This window comes from Panthera leo, chromosome F2 (genome assembly GCF_018350215.1).
Source record: "Panthera leo isolate Ple1 chromosome F2, P.leo_Ple1_pat1.1, whole genome shotgun sequence".
Lineage (NCBI taxonomy): Eukaryota > Metazoa > Chordata > Mammalia > Carnivora > Felidae > Panthera > Panthera leo.
This window is the reverse complement of record NC_056695.1, coordinates 44,811,361-44,839,237: the sequence shown is the minus strand read 5'-3', so window position 1 is coordinate 44,839,237 and position 27,877 is coordinate 44,811,361. Positions and strand designations below refer to the sequence as shown.

General features: G+C 36.2%; 1 protein-coding gene and 1 long non-coding RNA gene across 2 annotated transcripts in view; one reads left to right on the top strand and one right to left on the bottom strand.

The window, feature by feature from the left end:
- LOC122210471 overlaps positions 1–857 on the bottom strand; it is a 47,891-nt gene extending 47,034 nt beyond the window's left edge. The window contains exon 1 of the long non-coding RNA XR_006198078.1: positions 784–857. This is a non-coding gene — a long non-coding RNA (uncharacterized LOC122210471). The remainder of the gene's footprint in view (positions 1–783) is intronic.
- Positions 1–27,877, top strand: part of STK3 (serine/threonine kinase 3) — a 282,817-nt gene that overhangs the window by 63,959 nt on the left and 190,981 nt on the right. The window contains exons 5-6 of the mRNA XM_042923147.1: positions 18,561–18,725; positions 19,236–19,403. Coding sequence (XP_042779081.1) covers positions 18,561–18,725; positions 19,236–19,403 — 333 coding nt within the window. The remainder of the gene's footprint in view (positions 1–18,560; positions 18,726–19,235; positions 19,404–27,877) is intronic.

Here is a 27,877-nt window from a genome sequence, read left to right as displayed (position 1 = left end):
AGGGGGAGAAATTTTGATTGTAAAGAAGTTGGAATCTGAGGCTTGATGGATGTTTGGATAAAGTCTTACCTGTAAGCTTGAGTATTACCTTTGAGATTTAGGTATTTCAGAGATTGCTACTTAATTCCTCAACTTTCTCTAAACCACTGATTTTTAGCAAGGTGTTTGGTCACCATTGTATGTGATTATATCATGTATGCCATAAAAACTAATGGACACTGAAACATTCAAGGAGTCCTGTAAAATGAGAAGTCTGAATGTAATGTTAATACAGTTTGGAGTAAATATTTATTAGCTGAGGGAAGCAGTACTACGAAATGAAGGCAAAAAAGGAGACTTAAGAAAAGCCTTTATGCTCCGTTTAAAAAACATGCTGATTCTACTTTCCCTGCCCCCACAATTACCGAATTCCCTTTGTTTGGGGGCAGAATATAGAAACCAGCCTCAGAGATCTCATGTTGTTAAATATCTGGAATAACCTTTAGCATTTTTAAAGTTGATCAGTGGCTTGTGCTTTATACAAACCTTTTTTTCCAGGAACTTCCCCACTTTTTGGTATCAACTTCAAGTTTATTGTATCATTTTCAACTCTTGGTTATAAGTTATATAGAAAGCCCAGCCTAAATTGGCTTACGTCACAAGGGGAATTTATTTGCTCATATTACCAAAAATCTTTGCAGAGCTAGTTTTATGCATGGCAGATTCTGGGTTAAAGGAATTACTTGAATTCACCTTTTTATTCTGATACCTCTGTATGGAGTCTAGTCTCACACAAATTTTTACCTTATTGTCGCAAGAGGGCTGCCAGCAGCTACTGGGTTATACTTTCTAGCTGAAATCCAGCAAGCAGTCTTGTGCTTCACTGCTTCTGAATAGGTCATGTGTCTTTCTCTGCACACATCATTGTGATGTGGTAATTGGCTTAGACCTAGGTTTGTGTCTAACCTGGAGCTAGGTTGGAGCTGACTATTAGAAATACATATTCTGAGGATGGGGAAGTAGTGATTTCCCCTGAAATTTGTTAGCAGGAGAAGGGTGAATGTGTATTAGAATGGCTATATGTAATAGATATTTTTATATATTTACTAAAACTAAAATCAAAACAAAACAAACTATGTCAGGAATAAAACACAAGAAAAAAGGGGCACCTGGTTGGCTTAGTTAAGCATCTAATTCTTGATCTCGGCTCAGGTCTTGATCTCAGGTAGTGAGTTCAGGCCCCACATTGGGCTTCGTGCTGGGTGTGAAGGTACTTTAAAGAAAAAAGAAAAAAACAACCCCACACACAATAAAAAAATTGAAACAAAAACAACCCACCTCTAAATAACTCCCAAAATGTAGATTAAAGGTTAGAAGACGTTTTTGGTGACATTTGGGTCAAACTGTTGGGTCTTCATCCCTTTCTCCTTCTGTCACAGTAAAGGATGGAAAGATTGATATTTTCCAGGAGCCTGTTTCTGCTCTGTCAGGAGTGAATGTTTGCTGTAAGACTTCTCCCGGAAACTCTACTTATCAGGATTAAAGACTCATAGTTCCTTATTAGGCCAGGGTGGACTGACCCTCTTAGTAGTTCTGGTGTCCACGGCCCCTTTTCTTACAAGGATTTTCTCACCCTGAGCAGGTAATAACTGTCTACAGCTGCACAAGAATTTTAGGAGAATTAGTTCTTTTGTATGGAAAGTGATTCTTGCTCCTTTTTTGGTATATACCATAGAGTGAAAGTGAGTTCTAAGTATATTTCACACATGCCTCTTAACGTTCCAAGCCACAGCATTAAGATGACCATGCACTGTAGGATTAGACTTTTAGAATTTTTCATAGCAATCATGTGCCAGGCCTTAATCTCTGATTAAACACATCATACACATTACACTCCATTACATTTTTTCTAAATCTTTTGATTGGATTATAAACACTTTCCTTTATGATTTTTCCACATTACTATATAGTTCCTCCAATAGACTTTCTCTCCTACCTTAACTAAGTAAATTAACCTTACAAAGGTATTTCCTTGGCTGCCCTTATTGGTAAACTGCCCAAATGTCACCTTAGTTGCTGTTCTTCTTGGCATTTCTCCCAGTTCTGTTTTCTTTTCATCAGTCAGGCCCACCTTCATACACTTTATTTTTATATTGTACATTCCTTATTCCTTGCCTGAGTGGACTGCCTGTCACTGCCAGATCTGTGGTTAGCCCTCCCTCCCTGTCTTAAACCTGACCCTTAGCACACCATGACAATGGTCATTTGAAGTGGTGTGGTTTGGTGGAAGCATTCCTGGAGGTGGAACCGGAAGACCAAGGGTTCATTCCTGCGTTGTTACTTGGTAGCTCTGTGACCCTGGGCACATTGTGTAACTACTCTAAACCCAAGATGCCTAAGCCTAAAATGGACCTAATATCATATTACATTCCTTACCTACCTCAGTGTTTTGTGAGGAACAAAGATGATGAGTGTCAGAGCATTTTGTAACCTGGAAAATTCTATACAAACTTAATTTACTGTTATCAAGGCAAAAACTTTAAAAATGGCATATATTTTTTAATTAACTGATGATTTAAGAATTTTATGATATTTGTTGAAATAGTGAATATTCTCTAACATTAGAAAAATATACTAAAAAATTATTGTGTCTTATCCAGTAAAGTTTTGGTTAATTTTAGTAAATCAAGAGATGTACATAAGTTAATCTAATAGAAAATTGGAATTTAGCTCCTTAGGTAGAAAATCACTAATTTTAACGATTTTAGATGAAGAGCCTTTAAAATTTTATAGCACTGTTGTCTGTACTTTTAACAAGAATGTGTGAGCTCCTCCCCCCTTTAATGATATAAATTAAGGAAAAAATGCAAGTAATATGAGTAGATTGTAAAAATTTTAAAAAGTATGGAAGAGGAACTCAGTGTCTCCTTACTCATCCCTCAGTTTTACTTCCTTGAGGTAATGTCAGCTAATAGTTTCTTGTGGGTCTTGCTAGCACATATGTATGCATACCTTATTTTACTTGAGGGATTCATACTATAGATGTGGTGTTCTATACCTTGTCTTTTTTTTTTCTTTAACTTCTGATATATCTTAGAGATCTTCCCATACTGGTACATGTGTGTATGTAGCAAAGGTCTGTGTGTATGTAACGAAATGTATTTTGGGAGGCAACTTGAGTGGCTGTCGGTTACGTGTCTGACTATTGGTTTCGGCTCAGGTCATGATCTCATGGTTTGTGGGATTGAGCCCCTGCATCGGGCTCTGGGCTGAGAGCTCAGAGCCTGCTTGGGATTCTTTGTCTCTTCTCTCTCTGCCCCTCCCCCACTCATGCATCTGCATGTTCTTTCTCTCAAAATAAATAAACTTAAAAAAATATTTTTTTCACTATTTTGGAGAAGATGAGTTCCAACTTTTCAGTTTTTGTTATAGTCAGAGTGGCAAGAACTCTTGTATTTGTGTATTGGCATACTTATGTTGTTATGTCCATTGGATACATCCTGAAACATGGCATTACTGGGTTAGAGGGCAAGTTCATTTTTTGTTTTTTAATTTTTTTTTTAATTTAGTTTTGAGAGAGAAAGAGAGCGTGAGCAGGGGAGCGGCAGAGAGAGAGGGAGACATAGAATCCGAAGCAGGCTTCAGGCTCTGAGCTGTCAGCATGGAGCCCGACAGAGGGCTCGAACCCATGAACTGTGAGATCATGACCTGAGCTGAAGTTGGACACTTAACCAACTGAGCCACCCAGGTGCCACAAGTTCATTTTTTTTTAAGTTTATTTATTTATGATTTTGAGAGTGAGAGTGCAAGTGACGGAGGGGCAGAGAGAGAGCGAGAGAGAATCCCAAGCAGGCTCCATGCTGTCCGTGTGGAGCCTGATGTGGGGCCTGAACCCATAAACTATGAGATCATGACCTGAGCTGAAGTGGGATGCTTAACTGCCTGAGCCACCCAGGCGCCCCACCCCCTAAGTTCATTTTTAATAACAAATTTTTTTTTTTTTTGGTTGAGAGACTGCTGCCTAAGCCATATATAACTTCTTAGCGCTGAGGCAATTTCAGTTTGAATTATGAAGAAGTATGGGTTTTGCTTTCGGTGCCTTCCTGGTTCACTGCATGCTGTGATACTTCTTCATCTTCCCTACTTTTGTCTAATTTTGCATAAGGTATTCATTATTAATTCTACCACAGAAATCTCCATTGGGATTTTAAGCGAGTTGCATACCTGTTAGCTACTATAGCTGCTGCTGCTGCTACTACCATAAATGATTTCATTATTATCCCCACATTAGCTTTCCACACCAGTAGGCGGAGAGTTTACTATCAGAGTTGTTTTTCCTGAAAGTTCAGATGTTTGTATCATTGTTTCACTTAAAAATTTGTAGATATGTAAAGCAGAGTTTGGCCCTAATCTACCCTTGCATTTTGCACTGTTTTCCCATACACATTACTCAAACACAAAGAGCCATTCACTAGTATTGAACTTCATATATTTTTATGCCCATTGCCTTTACACCTACCTAGTATTTCTTTCCCTCTTTGGTCACCTGACAAACTTTGTTCTTTCTTCAAGAGGCAGCTCAGAAGTCACCTCCTCTGTGAAGCCTTACTGGAGTAGGGAGAATGGTGTGGTGAGATTATCAAGGCTGGTGGGAACTGTATCATTCAAGGCCTTGAGGGTTAAATTATATGGTTTGGATTTTAAGAGTACTGTTTGTGATGCATCATCAGCTTTGGGAACTGCTGTCCTGGAGTGCTCCTATAGCTAATCCTGTTGTTCCAGGTATTCCTTAATATTGTAATTCTTTGTTCCTGTGCCCTTCCGTTTCCACTCAATTATGAGCACCATGAAGGCAAGGGCTATGTAACAGGCTCTTAGTAAGTTCTTGTTAGTGCCTACCTCCTCCAGTTGTGTTTAAGTATCTTTAATGTAGCTGGCATAGTTAAATCTCAGTTAAGTGTAAGCTGTTTTTGATGTTACCCCCTCATCTGTGGATAGGTAAATCCTGACTTGGGGAATATAGGGTGATTTCTTGAAAGAGGTGAGATTTGATCCAGGACTTAAAAGACTGTGTAAAGATTACATAGGTGGGTTTTCATCAAATGGTTTTCAAGACTTTGTGAAAAGTCACTGTGAAAATTGAAACTTAAAATTTTATAATAATATATAGTTAGCTGTCTATGGCACTTGAAAGATGAAACTATGTCACTTTTTTTTTTCATTTCCTTAATAGATAATAGGTACTAAATATGGAATTAATGTATTATTTTATATAAGTAAGTATGTCAAAAAGGTGGGGTTTAGGTAGGATTGTCGAGTCATTTTTAGAAAATTAAAATTCTTAATTTTGTATGAACTTACAAAAGCTCACTTGAATTTGTTTTTACTGACACAAAAACATTAAGGCAGTATGTATATTTTAAAACAGCTTGGGCATGTGCCCTTGAGACAATTTGCTGGGTGCATTTTTATCAAAACCATATACACAGTGACATATTAAATGTATCATATTATTATACTAATCATATGACTCTAGAAACAAAAGTAACCAGAGGACTAAAGCCTATCAAAACCATCTTTTTGTTTTTGTACAATGAGATTCTTTTTAAATTTGCCAGTGAATTCATACCAGTATTGAAACCAGATGTGGACTTCCGTCTTTTAATGTATTAGCTCAGCTATAAAAGTCTTATTTTGATCCCTGATTACTGAGTATTTATTTCATTCATGGTTTATTATATCTCTCCCACTTTTATTTATTTTTTTAAATAGACCTATAAAATATTCAAGTGATTTAAAAATGACATTGCCCCATTTATATAGTGGTGAAAATCAAATTAAACCTGCATTGTATTAAAGGTAACATAATTAAATCCATAAATGGAGTACTCTGTTGATAAGATTTTTCATTGGAGAGGATTTTGACAGATACCACTAAATGAAGTGTCAGCCGTGGTTTGAGAGTGGATCTAAGAGTTTTCTATCTTAGAACTGAAATCTGACATTAGTTAGCTCATTTTGTATAAGTTAAGATCTTCTCTCCTGTGTGTGTGTGTGTGTGTGTGTGTGTGTGCGCGTGTGTGTGTGTGTGCGTGTGTGTGTGTCTGTGTGTGTGTTTCTGAGTGTTTTTAGTGTAAACCTGACCATTTTGAAATTGATGGGTATGGTCTGTCTGAACTGTTAAAAAGTCTTTATTACAGAAATGAAAATGATAGCACTTTAAATTTTATTTAATGATGGGAATAAGTAGTTACCTCTGTTGCCAAATAGAATTCTAGTCACTTTGGTAACTGGTTAAGTTTGTATAAAACGAAATTTCTTAACATATTTAAATGTTGTTTAAAAACAAAACTTTTTCGGAAAATGACTGTCATCTATCTGCCTGCCTGCCTTCTTTCCTGTCTTTATAACAAAATAGTTTTTCTAAGGATACGAAATAAACATCTTGTTTAAAGTCTACTGTATAGTGTCCATTAAATAAACACAAGTTCCTATCTCATTCTTCTCTATTAGGGCCAGAAAATGCTTGTAAAATGTTGATACAGATACTGCTTTTATCCACAGTTCGTTTAATACCATTGACATTTAAAAGAGACCAGGTAAACGTTTATTCTTTCAAATATGCTAAGATTTACCTGCATTTTGGTACTTAGAAGGCTGAAATTTGGCCCATCACTTTTTTGCCATTTTTCCCATCTTAATGAAAGGGGGAAGAATGGGCCTTACTTGATTTCTGAGTGCCATTTCATAACTATTATATTATTCTTCAGTTAATTATTTGAATTATTCTATTGAAAATTTTCCTTTTTCTCGATGGTGAACTTCTTTTTTATTCAAAGCCTAATTTTAATGCCACTTCTCTTTCTTCCCTAATTAATTGCTCTCCACTCTGGTCCCATTTCACTTTGAAAGTGTTTTAATAGTTTCTGAGTTTCTAAGTCTGTCTTTCATGCTAGATTGGAACCATATGAGGTTAGGTTAAAGATTTTTTATTTCATTTATTTTTTTAAATATTAAAAATTTTTAAGTTTATTTATTTTATTAATTTTTTTTTCATGTTTATTTATTCTTAAGAGAGAGAGAGAAAGAGAGACAGAGAATGAGTGGGGGAGCGGCAGATCGAGAGAGGAGACACAGAATCTGAAGCAGGCTCCAGGCTCTGAGCTGTCAGCACAGAGCCTGATGCGGAGCTCGAACTCACGAACCGCGAGATCATGACCTGAGCCAAAGTTGGACACTTAACTGACTGAGCCATCCAGGCGCCTCTGTTTATTTATTTTTGAGAGAGAGTGAGCTGGGGAGGGGCAGAGAGAGAGGGAGACAGAATCCAAAGCGGGCTCCAGGCTCCTAGCTGTTGAATTCAGAAACAGTAAGATCATGACCGAGCCAAAGTCCAACACTTAATCCACAATCCACTGAGCCACCCAAGTGCCCCAAGGTTAAAGATTTTTTAAATTCAGTGCAGAGTAGATGCTCAATAAATTTTTTTTTTTTTCAGTGAATGAATGTTATCTAGGGTTTTTGGAAAATACTTCTGCATTCTTAGATCACTTTTATGCATGCTTTATATTCTTCCTGTCTGCCATACATGTGCTCTTATCCTTGGCAACATTGTGATCGATTTTATAACTGATACTTCATTGTTTTAATTTGCTTTTTTTTTTTGATAATTAGTGAAGTTTGTTATTTTCTGTGTATGTTAACCAGCTCTATTTTTAATTTTTGCATATTTGTGAGTTGTGTATATTCATTTATTTACCTACTTATTTGTTGGGTTTTATTATTTTTCTGAAAGATTTATGTGAGCTCTTTATATTCTAAATAATTCTGTACACTAAATATCTTAGTATATTTTCTGTGAATATTTTTCTAAGCTTTCTAAGCTTATAGTATTTATGTAAACAAAGCTAATAAATTCTCATAATTTTTGTTTGCTTTTTCGATTAGAAAGCATTCTTTCTGCCTACTGATTTGATACTTTGAATGTCTTCTATTTTTATTTAAATAGCTTAAAATTGTTTCAATCGTTGATCTATATGTTTGTTTTAGTGGTATTAAGCATCTGTTTTCCATAAAGTACTTATTAAGCCACCTATAATGTCCTCAGTTAAGGTTACTTTTCAGGCCAGGGGATCCACTTACTCGCAGAATTTATTAACAGGTATACTTGTTTTGTTTGGCAGGCACAGCATTTAAAATAATTTACATTAGAATGCTCGGATGAGGCCTGCATTTTGTCTTGATACTCTGGGCTGATACTCGGTTTTACTGCTTGTGTATGGCTGGTATCTGTCCTTAGTTTGTTAACCACTTGTACTATGGCTGGCAACCGTTCTAATTAGACATTGCTTTAGCTGATTGTCAAAATATTTTCAATATCATCTTTGGAGCAAGTTTTGCAATTCTGTTTTTTTCTTTTTTGGGGTATATATATATAATTTATTGTCAAGTTACCTAACATACAGTGTATACAGTGTGCTCTTGGCTTTGAGAGTAGATTCCAATATTTAATTGCTTACATAAACCCAGTGCTTATCCCAGCAAGTACCCTCCGCAATGCCCATCACCCATTTTCCCCGCACCCCCCATCCCCTTCCAACCTCAGTTTGTTCTCTGTATTTAAGTCTCTTATGGCTTGTCGCCCTCTCTATTGGTAACTATTTTTTTTTCTTTCTTTCCCTTCCCCCATGGTCTTCTGTTAAGTTTTTCAAATTCCACATATGAGTGAAAACATGTATCTGTCTTTGACCGACTTATTTCACTTAGCATAATATCCTCCAGTTCCATCCACACTATTGCAAATGGCAAGATTTCATTCTTTTTCATTGCTGAGTAGTATTTCATTGTATCTATATACCACATCTTCTTTATCTGTTCATCAGTTGATGGACATTTGGGCTCTTTCCATATTTTAGCTATTGTTGATAGTGCTGCCATAAACATTGGAGTACATGTACCCCTATGAATTGGCACCCCTGTATCCTTTGGATAAATTCCTAGTAGTGCTATTGCTGGGTCATAGGGTAAATCTATCTTTACTTTTTTGAGGAAACTCCACACTGTTTTCCAGAGCGACTGTACCAGTTTGCATTCCCACCAACAGGGCAAGAGAGTTCCCCTTTCTCCACATCCTTGCCAACATCTGTTGTTTCCTGAGTTGTTCATTTTAGCCACTCCGAACGGTGTGAGGTGGTATCTCAATGTAGTTTTGATTTGTATTTCCCTGATGATGAGTAATGTTGAGCATCTTTTCGTGTGTCTGTTGGCCATCTGGATGTCTTCTTTGGAAAAGTGTCTATTCATGTCTTCTGCCCATTTCTACATTGGATCATTTGTTTTTCGGGTGTTGAGTTTGGTAAGTTGTGTATAGATTTTGTATACTAACCTTTTACCTGGTGTGTCATTTGCAAATATCTTCTCCCATTCCATTAATTGCCTTTTAGTTTTGTTGATTGTATCCTTTGCTTTGCCAAAGCTTTTTATCTTGATGAGGTCCTAATAGTTCATTTTTGCTTTTGTTTCCCTTGCCTTCACAGACATGTCAAGTAAGTTGGTGTGGTGAAGGTCAAAAAGGTTGTTGCCTCTTTTCTCTTCTAGGATTTTGATGGTTTCCTGTCTCACATTTAGGTCTTTCATCCATTTTGAACTTATTCTTGTGTATGGTATAAGAAAGTGGTCCAGTTTCATTCTTCTGTATATTGTTGTCCAGTTCTCCCAGCACCATTTGCTAAAGAGACTGTCTATTTTCTGTTGGATATTCTTTCCTGTTTTGTCGAAGATTAGTTGGCCATATATTTGTGGGTCCGATTCTGACTTTTCTATTCTATTCCATTAGTCTATGTGTCTTTTTTCAGTGTGCCAATACCATACTGTCTTGGTAATTACAACTTTGTAGTATAGGCTAAAATCCGGGATTGTGATGCCTCCCGCTTTGGTTTTCTTTTACTTTGGCTGTTCGGGGACTTTGTAGTTCCATACAAATTTTAAGATTGTTTGTTCTCCCTCTGAGAACAATTTTGATTGGGATTGCATTGAATGTGTAGATTGCTTGGGGTAGTATTGACATTTTAACAATATTTGTTCTTCTAGTCCATGAACATGGACTGTTTTTCCATTTCTTTGTGTCTTCTCCAATTTATTTCATAAGCTTTCTATAGTTTTCAGCATATATTATCTTTTACCTCTTTGGTTAGGCTTATTCCTAGGTATTTTATGGTTCTTGGTACAATTGTAAATGGGATTGATTCCTTGATATCTCTTTCTGTTGCTTCATTATTGGTGTATAGAAATGCAGCCAGTTTGTGTACATTGATTTTATATCCAGCGACTTTGCTGAATTCATGTATGAGTTCTAGCAGCTTTTTGGTGGAGTCTTTCAGGTTTTCCATGTAGAGTATCATGTCATCTGTGAAAAGTGAAAGTTTGACTTCTTCTTTGCCAATTTGGATTCCTTTTATTTCATTTTGTTGTCTGATTGCTGATGGTAGGACTTCCAACACTATGTTAAACAGCAGTGGTGAGAGTGGACATCCCTGTCGTGTTCCTGATCTCGGGGGGGTAAGCTCTCAGTTTTTCCCCATTGAGTGCAGCTCTCTGTTTTCTTATATTGTGACCCTTTCATACATAATGATGTTTGTGACATCTGTCTGTGGTGTGATAGAAAGAGTATAGGCAATAGAGCCAGAAGACATGTGGGCTTTGCCTCTTTGTAGTTGTATGATACTTGACCACTTTATTTCTCTGAATTTGTTTCATCTAAAAAGGGGATGATGTGTTTCTCTTTACTTAATTGCGTTGTCATGAGACTCATAAAATACTCCTTATAACTATAAAGTAATGTAAAAAATTAAGACATTATATCTTTGTGTTCTAGAAAATGTTACTGTTTATTGTTTAAATGATTAAAAAAATTTTTTTAATGTTTATTCATTTTTGAGAGACACAGAGAGACAGAGCGTGAATGAGGGAAGGGCAGAGAGAGAGGGAGACACAGAATCCGAAGTAGGATCCAGGCTCTGAGCTGTCAGCACAGAGCCCCACCGATATGGGGCTCCAACTCACCAACCATGAGATCATGACCCGAGCCAATGTCGGACGCCTAACCTACTGAGCCACCCAGGCGCCGCTGTTGTTTAAATGATTTTATTGAGGGATAGAAACGCTTCATTTTCATAATTGAAGTTAAAAGGCTTAATGTGTAGTTACCTCATTTGAGCTTTAATATTCAAATGGATTGTTTAAATAATACTGTACTACAAATGACTTTAAATTAAGATGTATCCGTGTACTAGTATGAATGATTGAATACTGTGTCATTTTTTGATTAGGGCAGCATATGAAGTGACCCCCTGAGGTAAGGGGGAGGAGTTTATTACAAAGAGAGAAAAGCATAATGGAAGAAGGACTTTATAACATTTATACATTGCTTGAGGTCTGCCCTCTCCACCTTTGACAATTCTGGGCCAAATACAGGCTATGCTCTAAGGTAATTGTATAAGCTTTATAAGGACTGAGACTGTCCATGTTCTCACCTTCAACACCTAGCACCTTTAACAGAGTCTGTATGAGAGAGCCAGTGAAGTAGATATTTGTCAAAAGAATTTAAAAAATGGATGTCCGAATTAGTGTGAATTTATTCATCTGTTAAGAGTATGAAGATATTTTGTAAATATGTTATAGAATCATGGAGTTGGAATGAACCTTTGAAATCATTTAGTAAAGTTAGACAGTTCTTGAATCAGTATAATATCTTTGGCAAATCTTTAGTCTTGCTGTGGATTTGTCTAGTAGCAAATGCTTTACAGCACTGAAATCAGGCAGCTCTTGAGACCTCAAAGTATGTAGCAGATCTTACTCCTGAACTTTTTTCTCGTATAGCTCTGAAATATAGGGTTCAGAAGCAGAGATAACAAATCAGAGTTAATGAAGGGTTAGTGAAATAATGGAATGGTTGGAAATAATGGAATGTTAAGAGGATAAAAATTAAAGTCTATGTAGCTGAAAATGTCAACATTGAAATGATTAAACATGACACAGTTTTATGGACTGTTTTGTAGTACCCCCAAGCTCTTTCATTTTTATACCAGGAGTCGTGAGAGGGGAGAAAACCCAGGCACATAGGACAGCACCACCACCTTGTACACCTTGGTCACTGTGGTGGCCCTAAAGAACACTCCTACTTCCCACTCTCCCACCTTGGCTGTTAACTGCTAACTTAGAAAGATTGGAAATGTCAGATGTGTTGTATCTCCTTTCTTTTTGTGACTACGAGTCTGTATCCATTCATTTATTATTTATGGAGTGCTAACTATATGATAGGCATGGTTCTATGCATTGTGGATACATCATCAGTGAAAAGAACAAAGATCCCTGCCCTTGACGACCCTTTCTCAGTGTGGTGTTGTCCAATAGAAACATAAAATGAGCCACAAATGTAATTTAACATTTCCTAGTAATCACATTAAAAAAAATTAATAGGTAAGGTTAACTTTAGTAATATATCAAATATATTAATATATAGCACCAATATTATAATATTAAATAATATAACATAACAGTATCTTAATATTAATGACTTATGCTAAACATTAATAAGTTTATGATATTAATATATAAATATCATTTATAAGTGTAATCAACTAAAAATTTTTTCTTTTAAAGCTTATTTATTTTGAAAGAGAGAGAGTGTGTGTGTGCGTGCATGCGCAAGCCAGAGAGGGGAAGAAAGAGGAGGAGAGAGAAAGAATCCCAATCTGCACTGACAGTGCAGAGCCCGACATGGGGCTTGATCACACAAACCATGAGATCATGACCTGAGCTGAAATCAAGAGTCAGATGCTTAACTGACTGAGCCACCCAGGTGCTCCTAATCAATTTAAAAATTATGAATAAGATTCTTTACCTTGTCCTTTTAGTACTAAACTTTGAACTTTGGTGTATATTGTACATTTATAGCACATCTTAGGGTAGCTATGTTTCACACGTTGGGAGCTACTGTATTGGATAGTGCAACTTTAGAGCATAGTGCTTGCTTTCTAGAGCATAGTGCTTGACCACCAAGTCAGACTGTCTGGTCTAACATAGAGAATAAGTTCCTGGTAGTACTAGAATTTTCAAATAACCCAGACTCCATATCCATGGCCTATGAAGCCTTGTGCTTTTACATGTCTCCCAGATCTCATCTAGAACTACTGTTCTTCTGACTCACTAAACTTCGGCCTTTTTTCTTGAACTCAAATGTAGGAGACTTTTTTCCTGAATCATGGTGTTTCTTGTTTCCTTTGTGTGGAATGTCATATTCCCAGATAGCCAATCACATGTTTAGCTCTCTTATGTCATTTAAGACTTCAGAAATGTCTCTCAGGCTTTCTTTGATGTCTACGCTAAAGAGCCTTTCTCAGTCATTCTCTGTCAATAGCATTGTATTTTATTGTCCTGATAGTAATCATCACTGATATTTTCTTGCACTATCCTATTTTCTATCATATTATCATCAAATTATCCCTTCCTCATAGAATATAAGTTCCATGAGAGAAAGGATGCTGCTTGGTTTATTCACTGTTGTATCCCCAGCAACTAGTGTAATTCCTGGTATGCTATTGGTGTTTGATAAGTATTTATTGAATGAATAAAGGGCATTCTGGATCAGGTATCTTGTACTAGAGTGGATTTATCAAGTAAGTCACATTCTTACATTACCACTGAAGAGTGTAGGATTGAGAGTTGGTTTAGGGTAGTCTTAAGAGTGTTTTAATTTGGAAAGGATTAGGGCAAGTTGGGACCTCAGAGGTTAGGGGAAGGAGGTCCAAGTTGTTTGTTTGTTTGTTTGTTTTGATAAAATTAATTTATCCAAAGCCAGCACATTGTTCAAGTACTATAAATAGACATGTACAATACATTTATGATGTTATATATTAATGTTATATGTAAACTGTCTCCCAATTTGTTTAGGAATTTTCACGTCAGGGTTTTGTGTAATGGAGGTGAAACTGACATAGCATAAAATTAGCCATTTTAATGAGTGGTATGAGTGTATTCGCAATGTTGTATAATCACCACCTCTGTCTAGTTTCAAAATATTTTCATCACCTCAAACTCAGTAAGTCATTGTTCCTTGTTTTTCCTATCCTGCCTCAGCCCCTGGCAACCACCAATCTGCTTTCTTTCTCTGAGGATTCACCTGTTGTGAATATTTCATATACATGGAGTCATATATGTGCCCTTTTGTTCTGACTCCTTTTACTTAGCATAATGTTTTTGAAGTCCATCCACAATGTAGCATGTATCAGGACTTTATTCTTTTTTTTTATGGCTGAGTAATATTCTATTGCATGTATATACCATAATTTGTTTATCCATTCATCTGTTGATAGACATTTGTATTGTTTTAACCTTCAGCCATTGTGAATAGTACTGTTATGAACATTCCTGTACATACATTGTTTGAGTACTAGTTTTCAATTATTTTGAATATATACCTAGGAATGGAATTGCTGGGTCACATGGTAATTCTGTGTTTAATTATTTTTAACTTTTTGAGGAACTGTACATTGTTTTACATGGAAGCTGCACCATTTTACATTCTCACCACCAGTGTCCAAGAGCTCCACTTTCTTCATATCCCTGCCAACACTGTTTTCTATTTTTTTATTATAGCCACACTAGTGGGTGTGAAATGGTACCTCATTGTGGCTTTGATTTGCATTTCTTAATGACTAATGATGATGATGTTGAACATCTGTCTTTTCATATATGGCCATTTGTATATCTTTTGTGGGGGAAATGTCTAAGTCCTTTGTCATGTTTAAATTGAGTCATTTGTTGAGTTGAAAGAGTTATTTATATTCTGGATACTAGACCGTTATCAGATGTATGATTTGCAAATATTTTCTCCCATTTTGTAGGTTGTCATTTCACTTTCTTAATAATAGGCTTTAATGCACAAAATTTTTGATTCTGATGAAGTCTAATTTATAATTTTTCCTCTTGCTGCTTGTACTTTTGATATCACACCTAATGATCCATTGACAAACCAATAGCCATGAAGATTTACCCCTATGTTTTATGGTTTTAACTCATAGTTAAGTTGTTGATCTGTTTTGAGTAAACTCTTATATATGGTGTGAGGTAGGGGTCCAACTTCATTTTTTTGCTTGTGAATATCCAGTTGTCCCCAGGTTGTTTCTTAATGAGACATGAGCCACTGTGCCATTGGTGGCAGTTGAAACTTCTTCCAATAGTTATTTTCACATTCTACATAGTCTTTATATATGTGTGTGTGTATAAATATATATGAATAATTATTCAAGTATAACTAACATACAGTATTATATTAGTTTCAGTTGTACAATATAATGATTCAACAATTCTACACATTTCCTGATTCCCCACTGCCACCTCCCCTCTGACAACCACCAGTTTGTTCTCTGTATTTAAGAGTCTGGCTTTTTTGGTTTCTTTTTTCTTTGCTTGTTCATTTGTTTTGTTTCTTAAATTCCACACATGAGTAAAATCATATGGTGTTTGTCTTTCTCTGACTTATTTTCATTTAGCATTATATACTTTAGGTCCATGTATATTATTGTTGCAGTTGGCAATATTTCATTCTTTTTTATGGCTGAGTAGTATTCATGTGTGTGTGTGTGTGTGAAAGAGAGAGAGAAAGAGATATGAATGGACACTTAATGCTACAATAAACATAGGGTTGTGTATATTTTTTTTAATTAGTGTTTTCATTTTCCTTGGGTAAGTACCCATTAGTGGTATTACTGGATCATATAGTAATTCTATTTTTAATTTTTTTAAAGGAACTCCATACTGTTTTCTACAGTGGCTGTACCTATTTGCATTCCCACTAACAGTGTATGAGGGTTCCTTTTACTCTACATCATCACCAGTATTGTTATTTCTTGTGTTTTTTATTTTAGTCACTCTGACGGGTATAAAGTGATGTCTTATTGTGGTTTTAATTTGCATTTCCCTGATGATTAGTGATGTTGAGTATCTTTTCATGTGTCTGCTGGCAATCTGTATTTCTTCTTTGGAATGCTGTCTGTTCAGCTCCTCTGCCTATATTTAATTGGATTATTTGTTTTGTGTGCATGTGTGTGTGTGTGTGTGTGTGTGTGTGTGTGTTTGTGTGTATGTGTGTGCATGTGCACGTGTGTTGGGTTATATAAGTTCTTTATATATCTTGGATATTAACCCCTTATTGGATATATCTTTTGCAAATATCTTCTTTCATTCAGTAGGTTGCCTTTTTGTTTTGTTGATGGTTCCTTTTCTCTGCAAAAGCTTTTTCTTTTGATGTAGCCCCAATAGTTGAATTTTGCTTTTGTTTCCTTTGCCAGAGGAGACATATCCAGGAAGAGGTTTCTATGGTGATGTGAAAGAAATTATGTACTGTTTTCTTCTAGGAATCTTATGGTTTCAGGGCTCACATTTAGGTCTTTAATCCATTTTGAGTTTATTTTTGTTTATAGTGTAAGAAAGTGGCCCAGTTTCATTCTTTTGCATTTATCGGTCCAGTTTTCCTAGTAACATTTGTTGAAAAGACTGTCTCTTTCCCATTGTATATTCATGAGTCCTTTGATGTAGATTAATTGACCACAAACATGTAGCTTTATTGCTGGGATTTCTATTCTATTCCATTGATATATATGTCTTTTTGTGCCAGTACCATACTGTTCTGATTACTACAGCTTTGTAGTATAATATTTTTATAATTTTAATTTGTACTGTGTCTTCCTTTTATCCCATTGTTGGGTATTTGAATTTTCCTTCTTTTCTTCTTTTTCAAATAGAATAGTGTCCTCTATCTTTGTATAAATTGGAACTCCCCTCCTCCCATCTTCCATCAGCTTATGTTCAGGTTATATTTGCTGGTTGTACTTTTAGGGAGAAGTAGATTTTATTGTCATGAACTTTTATTATTATGTGGGTATATTTAAAATAGAGGCTTTCATAAGTGGCACTTGAGCAAGGCTTGTCAAGAGAGGCATAGGTTATGATCAGACAAGGGCTCAAATCTTAGTTCCATCTTGTATGTGAGGAGAAGGAATTTACTGAACCTCAATGCAATTATTTCCTCATTTGTCAATTGCTGGTAAAAATAGTATATATCTTGGAGAGTTGTCGTAAGGATAAATAAGATAATGCATGGAAAATGATTAGCATAAAGGCTGGTAGAGATCTGGCTCTATTGCCATAGCTACTGAGAATGTTTCCTTTCCCACTTCTTTCCTTGGCCACCTTTTCTCCCTTCTCCCCTCTTATCCTCTCCCTGATAACCTTAGTTTGTGTTTCCATTTTCCTAGTCTTTCTCTGGTATTTTCATTTTTGAGTTCTCATTCTTATGGCCAGAAATCCAGGATTTGGGTGGGTTTAGACATGACTCGGTTAGAAGAGGAGGAGTGGTATGGGCATAATCACTTCATGCAGGAGACTCTTGGCAAGCCACCTTTGTTTCCTTTCCTTTGTGTAAAACTGTTGATTTTCTTTTTCATCAAGAATTAGCAACATCACAGAGAAGAATGTCTGAATTTACTTTCAGGACAAGTAGCTGTGATACTGCTACCTCAGTGTCAGAAGATGTGGGAAATAGTGATTTCTTAGGGTCACAATGATTTTGGGAGAGGCTATGTGCTTTAGGAATGACATCACTAATTTTTTTTTCCAATATATGAAATTTATTGTCAAATTGGTTTCCATACAACACCCAGTGCTCATCCCAAAAGGTGCCCTCCTCAATACCCATCCCCCACCCTCCCCTCCCTCCCACCCCGCATCAACCCTCAGTTTGTTCTCAGTTTTTAATAGTCTCTTATGCTTTGGCTCTCTCCCACTCTAACCTCTTTTTTTTTTTTTCCTTCCCCTCCCCATGGGTTTCTGTTAAGTTTCTCAGGATCCACATAAGAGTGAAAACATATGGTATCTGTCTTTCTCTGTATGGCTTATTTCACTTAGCATCACACTCTCCAGTTCCATCCACGTTGCTACAAAAGGCCATATTTCATTCTTTCTCATTGCCACGTAGTATTCCATTGTGTATATAAACCACAATTTCTTTATCCATTCATCAGTTGATGGACATTTAGGCTCAACAATAGCCAAATTATGGACATCACTAATTTTAAGGAAAGGGCAAATTTAATATTGAAAAAATTTTTCATCAATAAAACATGTAGTAAGAGTGACAATATTTGTGAGGAAAAAGAAGTTCCCAGTTTTTTTTTCAATTTTTTCAATTTATTTATTTTGAGAGAGAGAGAGAGAGAGAGAGTACGTGAACAGGGGAGGGGAAGAGAAAGGGAGAGACAGAATCCCAAGAAGCTCTATGCTGTCAGTGCAGAGTCTAATGTGGGGCTCAAACACACGAACCGTGAGGTCATGACCTGAGCTGAAACCAAGAGTCGGATACTCAACTGACTGAGCCACCCAGGAATCTCCCCCAGTTCTTTATCTTTTAGCCTTTTCCTAGAGGTTTAGTGGTCATTAGAAAGAAGGATTAGTTACCAGTGCTCTTTTGTAAGAGTTTATCTAGCATGGTTTTTCATTCTAGTTTTATAAATATTTGTTTCCAGTTAACAGAAGATGAAATTGCAACTATTCTTAAATCTACTTTGAAAGGACTAGAATATTTGCACTTCATGAGAAAAATACACAGAGATATAAAAGCTGGAAATATTCTCCTCAATACAGAAGGACATGCAAAATTGGCTGATTTTGGAGTGGCTGGTCAGTTAACCGTAAGTGCAGTAATTTTGGACACTCTTTAGGCTTATATGTCCAGGTTTGATTGCGACTAAATGTTGATAACTTTTTAGAGGGGTTAACGGGAAGAAATATGTAACTACATTGTTCTTGGGGAGAAGGATCCATAATTTAAGTATTATTTATTACTTTTATTTACAACTTAAGAGATGTTGAATGAATATGAAAAAATGTAATTGAAATGCTTAAACGTTTAAAAAGGAAAGCTATATTGATCCATTTCTATAGCTGTTACTGTTACAGTACTGTTTTATGACTATCTTTAATGAAGGTGGAGATAAGTTTCTTGTGGATTCTTTGTTATTACAGAATTCAAAATTCTTAAGAATGTCCTGTCAGAGCTCTAGTTGAAATTCTAAGAAAATAGTCAATTTCAGATACAATCTGTAGTAATTGAGAGTTTCACTATACAGTTTAAAGAATATGTTGGCAGATTTCCTTTGTGTTTTTGTAGTAGTATTTATATCTGTGTAATGTTTTTGCAGGATACAATGGCAAAACGCAACACTGTGATAGGAACTCCGTTTTGGATGGCTCCTGAGGTTATTCAAGAAATAGGCTATAACTGTGTGGCTGACATCTGGTCCCTTGGCATTACTTCTATAGAAATGGCTGAAGGAAAACCACCTTATGCTGATATACATCCAATGAGGGTAAGAAAATGATGGTTTGCTAAAAATGTTGATGTTATATAAATTTTGCATTTTTGTAATGTGAGTGTAAATAAATAAATACAAATTAAATAAGTTGATTTGGATTTAGGTTCTGTGCAAAAAACAGTAAAATTATCTGTTAAAGGTTAGCAATATTAACTTTTCTCCCCCCACATCCTTAATTGTGAGAAAAGAAGTGAAGGCTATATGTCCCTCTACAGTCACCATTTTCCTCCCCCCAAACTATATGTGTAAAATATTCCCTTGCTTTTCAGTAGAAGAAAGGGTTGGTAAATCCACTATATTCTTTAATCCATCCATTGTTTTCTCAGTGCAGCAGTAGAGGCCTTGGAAAAATCATTTCTCACTTTTCTACCCACCCTGTGGATTCTACCTTTCTGTGTTTTTGGTTTTCCTTTTTTTCTTCTCTCATCTGAAATTAATATTTAAAAATCATGATTTCTAGTATTGCTATGTACCTGTAAGCATATTAACCTTATTTCTTTAGTTGTCTTAGTGAGAAACTGGAATTCCTTTTTTGAACATTATTATACACTTCTGTGAACTCCCTTTTCCAGGATGATTTTTTTGAGTTTGAAGTATGTACCTTACATATTCAAGTCTAATTGCCTGTGCTTCAGGATTTGTGATGATACAGTTCTTAGGTTTTTTCATATGTGAATCTCAATTCATTATTGAGAAGTACATCTGTGTTTGTGAACTTATTGCCCTCTAGTGGCTGGAATCACCTCAGAAGAAAAGATAGAAGAATGAAGAGAGAGAGAGAAAGAGAGAGAGAGAGAGAGAGAGAGAGTGAGTGTGTGTGTATAGAGAAGAAAAGATGGCGTCAGGCTGACTGGAGAAATGTGTGAAGTAAATAGATGGGAGGAAAGAGAATGTAGTATTTTGGAACATCTGAAGAAGAATAAATTGGAATTAATTTCTGATATACAGTATTGTGGATTGAATTTCAATAATATAAGTAATAGTGTACTGTGCTGAAAATATTTAAAAGTCTGTCTCCCACTTTAAAGAGAATTCTTCGAGTAATAAAATTATATATAATATGTATCATCTTCCTGGTGTATATTAATTTCTTTTAAGATGAAAAATAAAAATGACATGAATTGTTCGTTTGCAAAATAATAAAAAATGACAAGGTCAGCATAAAACCAGCAACACAGATTCTCATTTCTTTTCTGATTATTAGTTATCTTTAGTACTTTTAGTTATGATGTTTTTAGGGTGATCCTCAAACTAGGTGTATTTGAATTTGAGTTAATGAGGTTAACTGAATTACCCAAGGCAACCTAGCCAGGTGCCAGAGCTGAGATTTAACCTATGACTTAGATTATTACTGTTCTGTTTCCTCCTTGTGTAGATCTTATTTTTTCTAACCACAAAGATTAACATATTAAATTTGACCCTGAAGTAGTCTGTCTGATAATAAATAATTGTAATATGTGGTTCCTGACTTCTAGGATCTTAAAGTATCATTTGGCAGTTTGAATTAACACATGTGAAATAGCAAAAATATACTTGAAGACAGTATTTCTCTTTAAAATTCTGTCTATCAATCATCGGTCTATCTCACTTTTTTCCTACCAGTCTAAATCCTACTCATTCAAGTCTCAGCTCAGATATTATTTCTATATAGAGCCTTCCTTGGTAGCCACCACCTAAGTAAATTTCTTGTTTTCCTCATAATTTGTATATAGGCAATTCTGGGCTCTGCAAGTTCTTTGAACAGTTTATCAAGTGTCACCTTGTGCATTTCCAAACAGTATGGTTTTAAGTTGCTACTTAAATTATGTTATCATTATTTAACTTTTCTCATGTTTGTGAACTGCTTTGTACAAATGAGAGTATGAACTGCAAGTACTGAGAAGCTGTTAAGGTCACGTGGTGGGTACAAGTTTTCCAAAGCTTGCATTTTATCATTGGCGGCAAATACGATAGTTTCCTTGAAATGACAGATTCACACGGTTCATTTTTGAGAAAATGTCAGTCTTGTGTCCAAGTCTGAATTGCCATTGCTTGTCTGTCAGTTGTTCCTTAGTAACAAGTTGCAGCTTGTTTGGCTTGCAGTTCTGTCACACAAGTGCTTTTCCTCTAGATAATCACCGTTCTTCTGTATGCAAGGCAAGTGTTTTGTGTGCATTTCTCATTTTGTCATAAAGAATATTAAAAAGGTATGTATTCAAGGGTAGAATTTTGATAAAATTAATAGTATTTACTGCTCATCAAAGTTTAGTTTGGTGGGAGGTTGGGTGGGAGGAAAAAAGAAAGAGCTGTCCAAGAGAGAAAAAAGGATTGTTGAGGACACAGCCAAAGTTGGAAAGTGAGAATTGTATTGTCACCAATACAGTTCTTTGCTCTAGCCTTGCTCTAGCAGTGCTCAGCAGTGGAGCACAGCACATTATGGCCTTGAGCTCAGGTTTGAGGTGAAATGAATGAGTGTCTCGGAACGATGGGGCTCCAGGGCATTGAAGGATGCTGTTGAGAGAGTTGTTCTGGTGGTTACAATGGGGCATAACCTGAAGAGAGAGGAGAGGGTATAGGAAATGAACGGATCAGGGAGCTAGACAGTGTTTTTCACACTTCCTACATAGCCGTTACCTGGAGAGCTTTGAAAAAATACTGATGCCTGGGCCCTGACCCAAACTGATTATTTCAGAATCTTGGTGTTATTTTCAGTGAGGTTAGAGAGCCAGTAAAGCTGTAGTTAAGGTATAAGAGAATTGGCTGTATATGAAACTCAGATTAGTGAGTAAAATAGTGAAGTTTCCTTTTTTTTAGAGAGAGAGCATGTGAGTGCTTGTGAGTGGGGGAGTGGCAGGGGGAGGGAGAGAGAGAAAAAATCTCAAGCTGAGTGTAGAGCCCGACTTGGGGCTTGGTACCATGACCCTGGGATCACGACCTGAACTGAAATCAAGAGTCAGACGCTCAATTGACAGAGCCACCCAGGCATCCCTGAAGTTTTCTGTTTTTAATTAAACAATTTTCTCACTTTAACCACTCTGTGAAATAATTATGTTTTTTTAAGTTTATTTATTTTGAGAGAGAGAAAGTGCAAGTGGGGGAAGGGCAGGGAGAGAGTGAGAGAGAATTCCAAGCAGGTTCCATGCTGTCTGCTCAAAGCCTGACATGGGGCTTAATCCCACAGAATGTGAGATCATGACCTGAGCCCAAGTCAATGCCCACTGACTGAGCCACCCAGGAGCCCCAAAATACATATTTTAATCTCCATTTTAATGAGTGGATTGGGTGAAATGGATACTTAAAGAATTACGTTTTTTGTTAAGATGATACAGCTTATAAATGGCAGAACTGAGAGATGAATTCATGCTAGTCCATTTCTTGCCTTGACAAAAAAGAAATATCTTTTGTGTTTATATGTCAACTCTATGCAGATGAAGGAGTGGCTAGCAAAAATAAAAATCAGCAAACATTTTAATTTCATAATTATAATTATTATTTTAAAATAGGAACCTTCTAAATTTTTCAGAGTGGGAAGAAATACGGGCAAATTTTTCATGTTCCCTGCCATTTTTTTTTTTTTTTTGTAGCAATGTTGGCTTATGAGATTACCAATAGTTTATAAAGTTGTCACAGTGGAATGAGGATGTGAGTGATGGAAAGACCACTACAACAGATGGAGGCAAAGAATGCTAGTTCTTTTAAGATAAGTAAAGGATAGTATATAATTTACTGCATTTAGTTGGCTATCTGGAACAGGACGCTAGTTAGGATGTGGTAGGCCAGCTTCCCTAGCCTCCACATCCTAGTCCTTCTGCAATTCCCTTTGGCTTTTGTTACAAGATGATAGCCCTTCCCACTATGCCTACCCTCTAGAGGTATGTCATAGGAACAAGGAGGCTGACTGGGTGAACCGGGTGTTGGTTTCCTAGTCTTATTCTCAGACATACCGTCCTTCTAGTATGCCCAGGCTCCAGGCGGCCTGCTTGAGACCCAGGTCGTGCTTGCTTCGGCCAGCAAAAATTCAGGTCAAGAAGAGATGCATCCATTTTTGATAATTTAGAATGGAGTTGCTCCTGCCTAAATAGCCACAAATTAATATTGTGGCTTTCACTGATTAAGCTTTTTGTAGGACATATGTTTTGAGTGTCATAGCCTGAGGGATATGAAGAACTTAAAGATGGCACTAAATTAGAAAGTGAAAGTGATCAAATTGGAACTTGATAGTGAATTGAAAATGGGTCTTTTGAAGGTGTTAAGGCTGAGGTCATTTGTTTTATACACTTTGGTTTATCATTGGTCAAAGATTGGTGCTTATCTTTAATCATTCCTCAGGGAGAATAAGAAGTATTGGGGATATAGATATTCATGGAGGAATTTCCTAATAAAAAGAGCTACTAAAAACACTGGATTTGTTTGATGGCAAGGGATACTAATTTGTTAGTTTTTATACAGCTTGCTTTCTCTCTCTTTTTAAAAGAGAAACTTGTAGTGTGTACAGATTATATCTTTGCTGTGGTAAGAGTAATAATTATCTGTCTAGTAAAAGGCAATGATGAAATCACATTAAAACATGTAAAGCTTTGTAAATAGGAAAAGGATGAAAATGTGGTTATAAATTTACATCCAGCAAATAGATTAAAATTAAGCAGTAATGACAGATTAAGGAATAACAACAGATGGAAGTAAAACTCAAAATGTTAAATGAAACAAGTTTTATCAAAATCCAGTTTATTTTAAAAAGTTAAATATAAAGAAACTGAATCAATTTTGGTCAGTTAAATAAACAAAGGGATTTAAAATTTTAATTTTGAATTTGGTTAACCACATACTTCTTTGGAGATCTACCTCTTTCTCAGCTCTCTAGGAAATATAATTACCAAATAATCAGGAAATGAGTGAATAGTATTATTTTTTAAATGTCTGTCCCTGTACCCCACTACCAAACCCAGGCACTTTGTTTCACAGACATCACTAAGACCCTGTTGATTCTTTTAAATACAGTTTTGGTGTTGATTTCTTTTGTTTTACAGTCTTTTGAGTTTGATTACCCATTGCTTGGCATAGAGAAAGGGGTAAGGACAGAAGTGTTTGAGTCAGACTAAGAACTGTTTGAGAGAGCAAGTACTGTGACTGAAGATAGCTTGGCATCAACTGAAGGAAAGAAGATAAAAATCAAACTAAGAATTGTACTGCTACACAACACAATATGAATGTTTATTACCTTTTAAAGATAAAATATAGACATATATTGTATATTTTAGGAAGACTTGTCAAATGTGACTTAAGGAGACAATTGGAGGCATTTAAATGGCAGTTTTCAGGAAATTCAACTTATATACAGCTTGACATTCTGTTTAAGAGTAAATTAGGAATTACTTTAGACTAAAAAAAGATCTCTCTTTGTCTCTCCGTCTGTCTCCCTATATCCTTACATCACTTACTTATGAAGAAAAGAACTCTGTAGATAATTTCAACACGGAAAAGGTACTTTTGATGAATGTTTTTGAAAATGATGTTATCTTTCTTTCCTTAACCTTGCTGTTTTTTACAACTTGCCTCTTTACTCCTACCCCTTTTGGGGAAATAGTGCGTTTTAATATGTGAAATAAATGATCCAGTACATGCAAAGTAAACACAGACATTAGGAAAAAAATCACCCTCTATACTGCATATTAAAAAACAAAACACACAGTAGCTTGCCCCTATCTCAAATCACATGGCACTACTACTTTTACAAGTATACTCCAGGTATACTCCTGATCCAACAAGATTTCTTAAAAAAAAAAAAAAAAAAAAAAAGAGAGATATTAAATTTCCATCAAAGGAGTGAAACTGAGTTATCCATTTTTTAGAAATAAAAATGAATCAATGACCTCCTTCCTGTCTAATTAATGATCAAATTTGGCTGAACTCTAGAAGACTAGGCTTGAGGAGGGGTTGTAGTTGAGTAGTGCCCCACCTGGCATATTTACACATCTGCCCTCTCCCAGTCCCTACTGTATATGGCTCAGTAGATAGCTGGCCCGTCTTAGTGTGGGGTGCAGGCACTGCCTCTTGGAAGATTCCCTATAGGCATTTAACATGACGAGCAAAAGACAGGTATCTTCATTTTATTTGGGAGTGGATGAAGGAATATGGGACTGTTAATTCACAGAAACATCCTGGCTGAAAGCCTCCGTCTTAAAGCCTGAGATAGCAGGGTGCAGCTGTTCTCTGGGGTCTGACCCTGTGGATGTGCTGCTCCACATTCCCCATGCGCCTGGCCAGGAGCCTGCAGGCAAACCTCACTCCTGCCCTGCCCAGGATGGGAGGCTGGCCTCAGCAGTTTGCCGTCAGCACTCATGTTCACGGACGTCACGTGGCTTAATGGTGAAACCCAGGTACCCTCTTTTCCTCTTGGCTTTCATAGCTAAATTTTGGCTTGAATGACTTGTTCTATGCTTACAAGGCTCCCTTTCTTACTTTTTATTTTATGTTTTTACCCCCACAATAGATTCTTAGGGCCGTCTCAATAAATTACCAGAAATCTGGTAGCTTTAAACAACAGAAATGTATTCTTTCACAATCAGGGTGTTCACAGCATTGCTCTCCTTCCAGAGGCTCTAAGAGAGAATCCATTCTTTGCTCTTCTAGCTTTTGGTGGCTGCTGGCAATCCTTGGCGTTCCTTGAATTGTAACTGCATTGTTCCATCTCTGCCTACATCTTCACATTACCTTCTCCTCAAATTTCCCTCTGTCTGTCTCTTAAAAGGACACTTGTCATTGTTTTTAGGGACTACATGGATAATCCAGGGTGATAACCTCCTTTCAGTTCCTTGACATTACATCTGCAACTACCTTTCTTTTCCAAATGAGGCCACATTCAGAAGTTCTGGGGATCATGACAAGGACACATCTTTTGGGGGCTACCTTTCAACCACTACACCTTCTATAATTTTTTCTCTCCTTTTAAATTATATACAGTTTAAGATTAATAGTGACTAATATTAGGACCAATATCTCCTAGTCTTTCTGTTCTCAATTTTTTTATTGTGGTAAAATATACAGAACATAACATTTATCATTTTAATCACTTTTAAGTATACAATTCAGCAGCATTAAGTACACTCATGCTGTTGTGTAACAATCACACTATCCATTTCCAGAAAATTTTATCATCCCAAACTGAAACTCTGTACCCATTAAACAGTAGCTCTTCATTATCTCCTCCCCACAGCATTTTGTCACCACCATTCCACTTTTGGTCTCTATGAGTTTGACTGTTCTGAGCACCTAATAGAAGTGGAATCATGCAATATCTGTCCTTTTGTGTCTGAATTATTTCACTCGGCATAATGTTTTAAAGGTTCATTCATGTTGTACCATGTGTCAGCATTTCCTTCCTTTTTAAAGCTGAATAATATTCTCTTGTATGTATATACCACACTTTGTTTATCTGTTCGTCCACTGACTGACACTTGGGTTGCTTTCCCATTTTGGCTGTTGTATATAATGCTACTGTGAACACGGGTATACAAGTATTTCTTTGAGACTGCTTTTGATTCTTATGGTGTATACCCAGAATGGGGATTGCTGGATTATATTATGTATAATTTTGGGGGGAACTTCCGTAGTTTTTTCACAGTAGCTGTACCATTTTACATTCTCACCAGCAGTTATTTCCAGTGGTTCCAGTTTTTCCACATTCTTTCTGACATTTACTTTCTGTCTTTTTGGTAATAGTCATCCTAGTGAGTGTGAACAGGTATCTTGGTTTTGATTTGTTTTTCCCAAATAACCAGTGATGTTGAGTATCTTTCCATTGGTATATCTTATGTGAAGAAAATTGGGTTGGTTGTTTTTTGTTGTTAAGTTTCTGTTCTCATTTTTATTGACTTTTCTCTGGTATTAATCTGCTTTATTTCTATTTGCTGGCTAAGATCTCTGAGTCATTTGACTTTTTACTGCTTTTATTATCTTTCCAGCTGTCCCCTATTATTCTTTGCACCCCAAGTCTAATACTCTAAGTCCCTTTGTAATTCTTCCTTCATAATCAGTCTATTGGGAGATCTTTGAGTCAAATGGTTTTTACTTCCTGTTTACATGCAAATGACTTACTGGTCTACAAATAGAGGGTTGCTTATTTGTATTTATAGATATTACTTTATTTGGGCAGTAGGTGTGTTCTGATGAAGGTGTGTAAATATTTAATAGGTGCAAACATTTTAAATTATTATTTTTTAAATAATTAAAAAAAAAAGAGGTTAGAGTGGGAGAGAGCCAAAGCATAAGAGACTCTTAAAAACTGAGAACAAACTGAGGGTTGATGGGAGGTGGGAGGGAGGGGAGGGTGGGTGATGGGTATTGAGGAGGGCACCTTTTGGGATGAGCACTGGGTGTTGTATGGAAACCAATTTGACAATAAATTTCATATATTGGAAAAAAAATTTTTAATGACTCCTTTAGTAATGAGAATAACACTTTTCAAACTTATCTACCTTGTAATTGTGTAT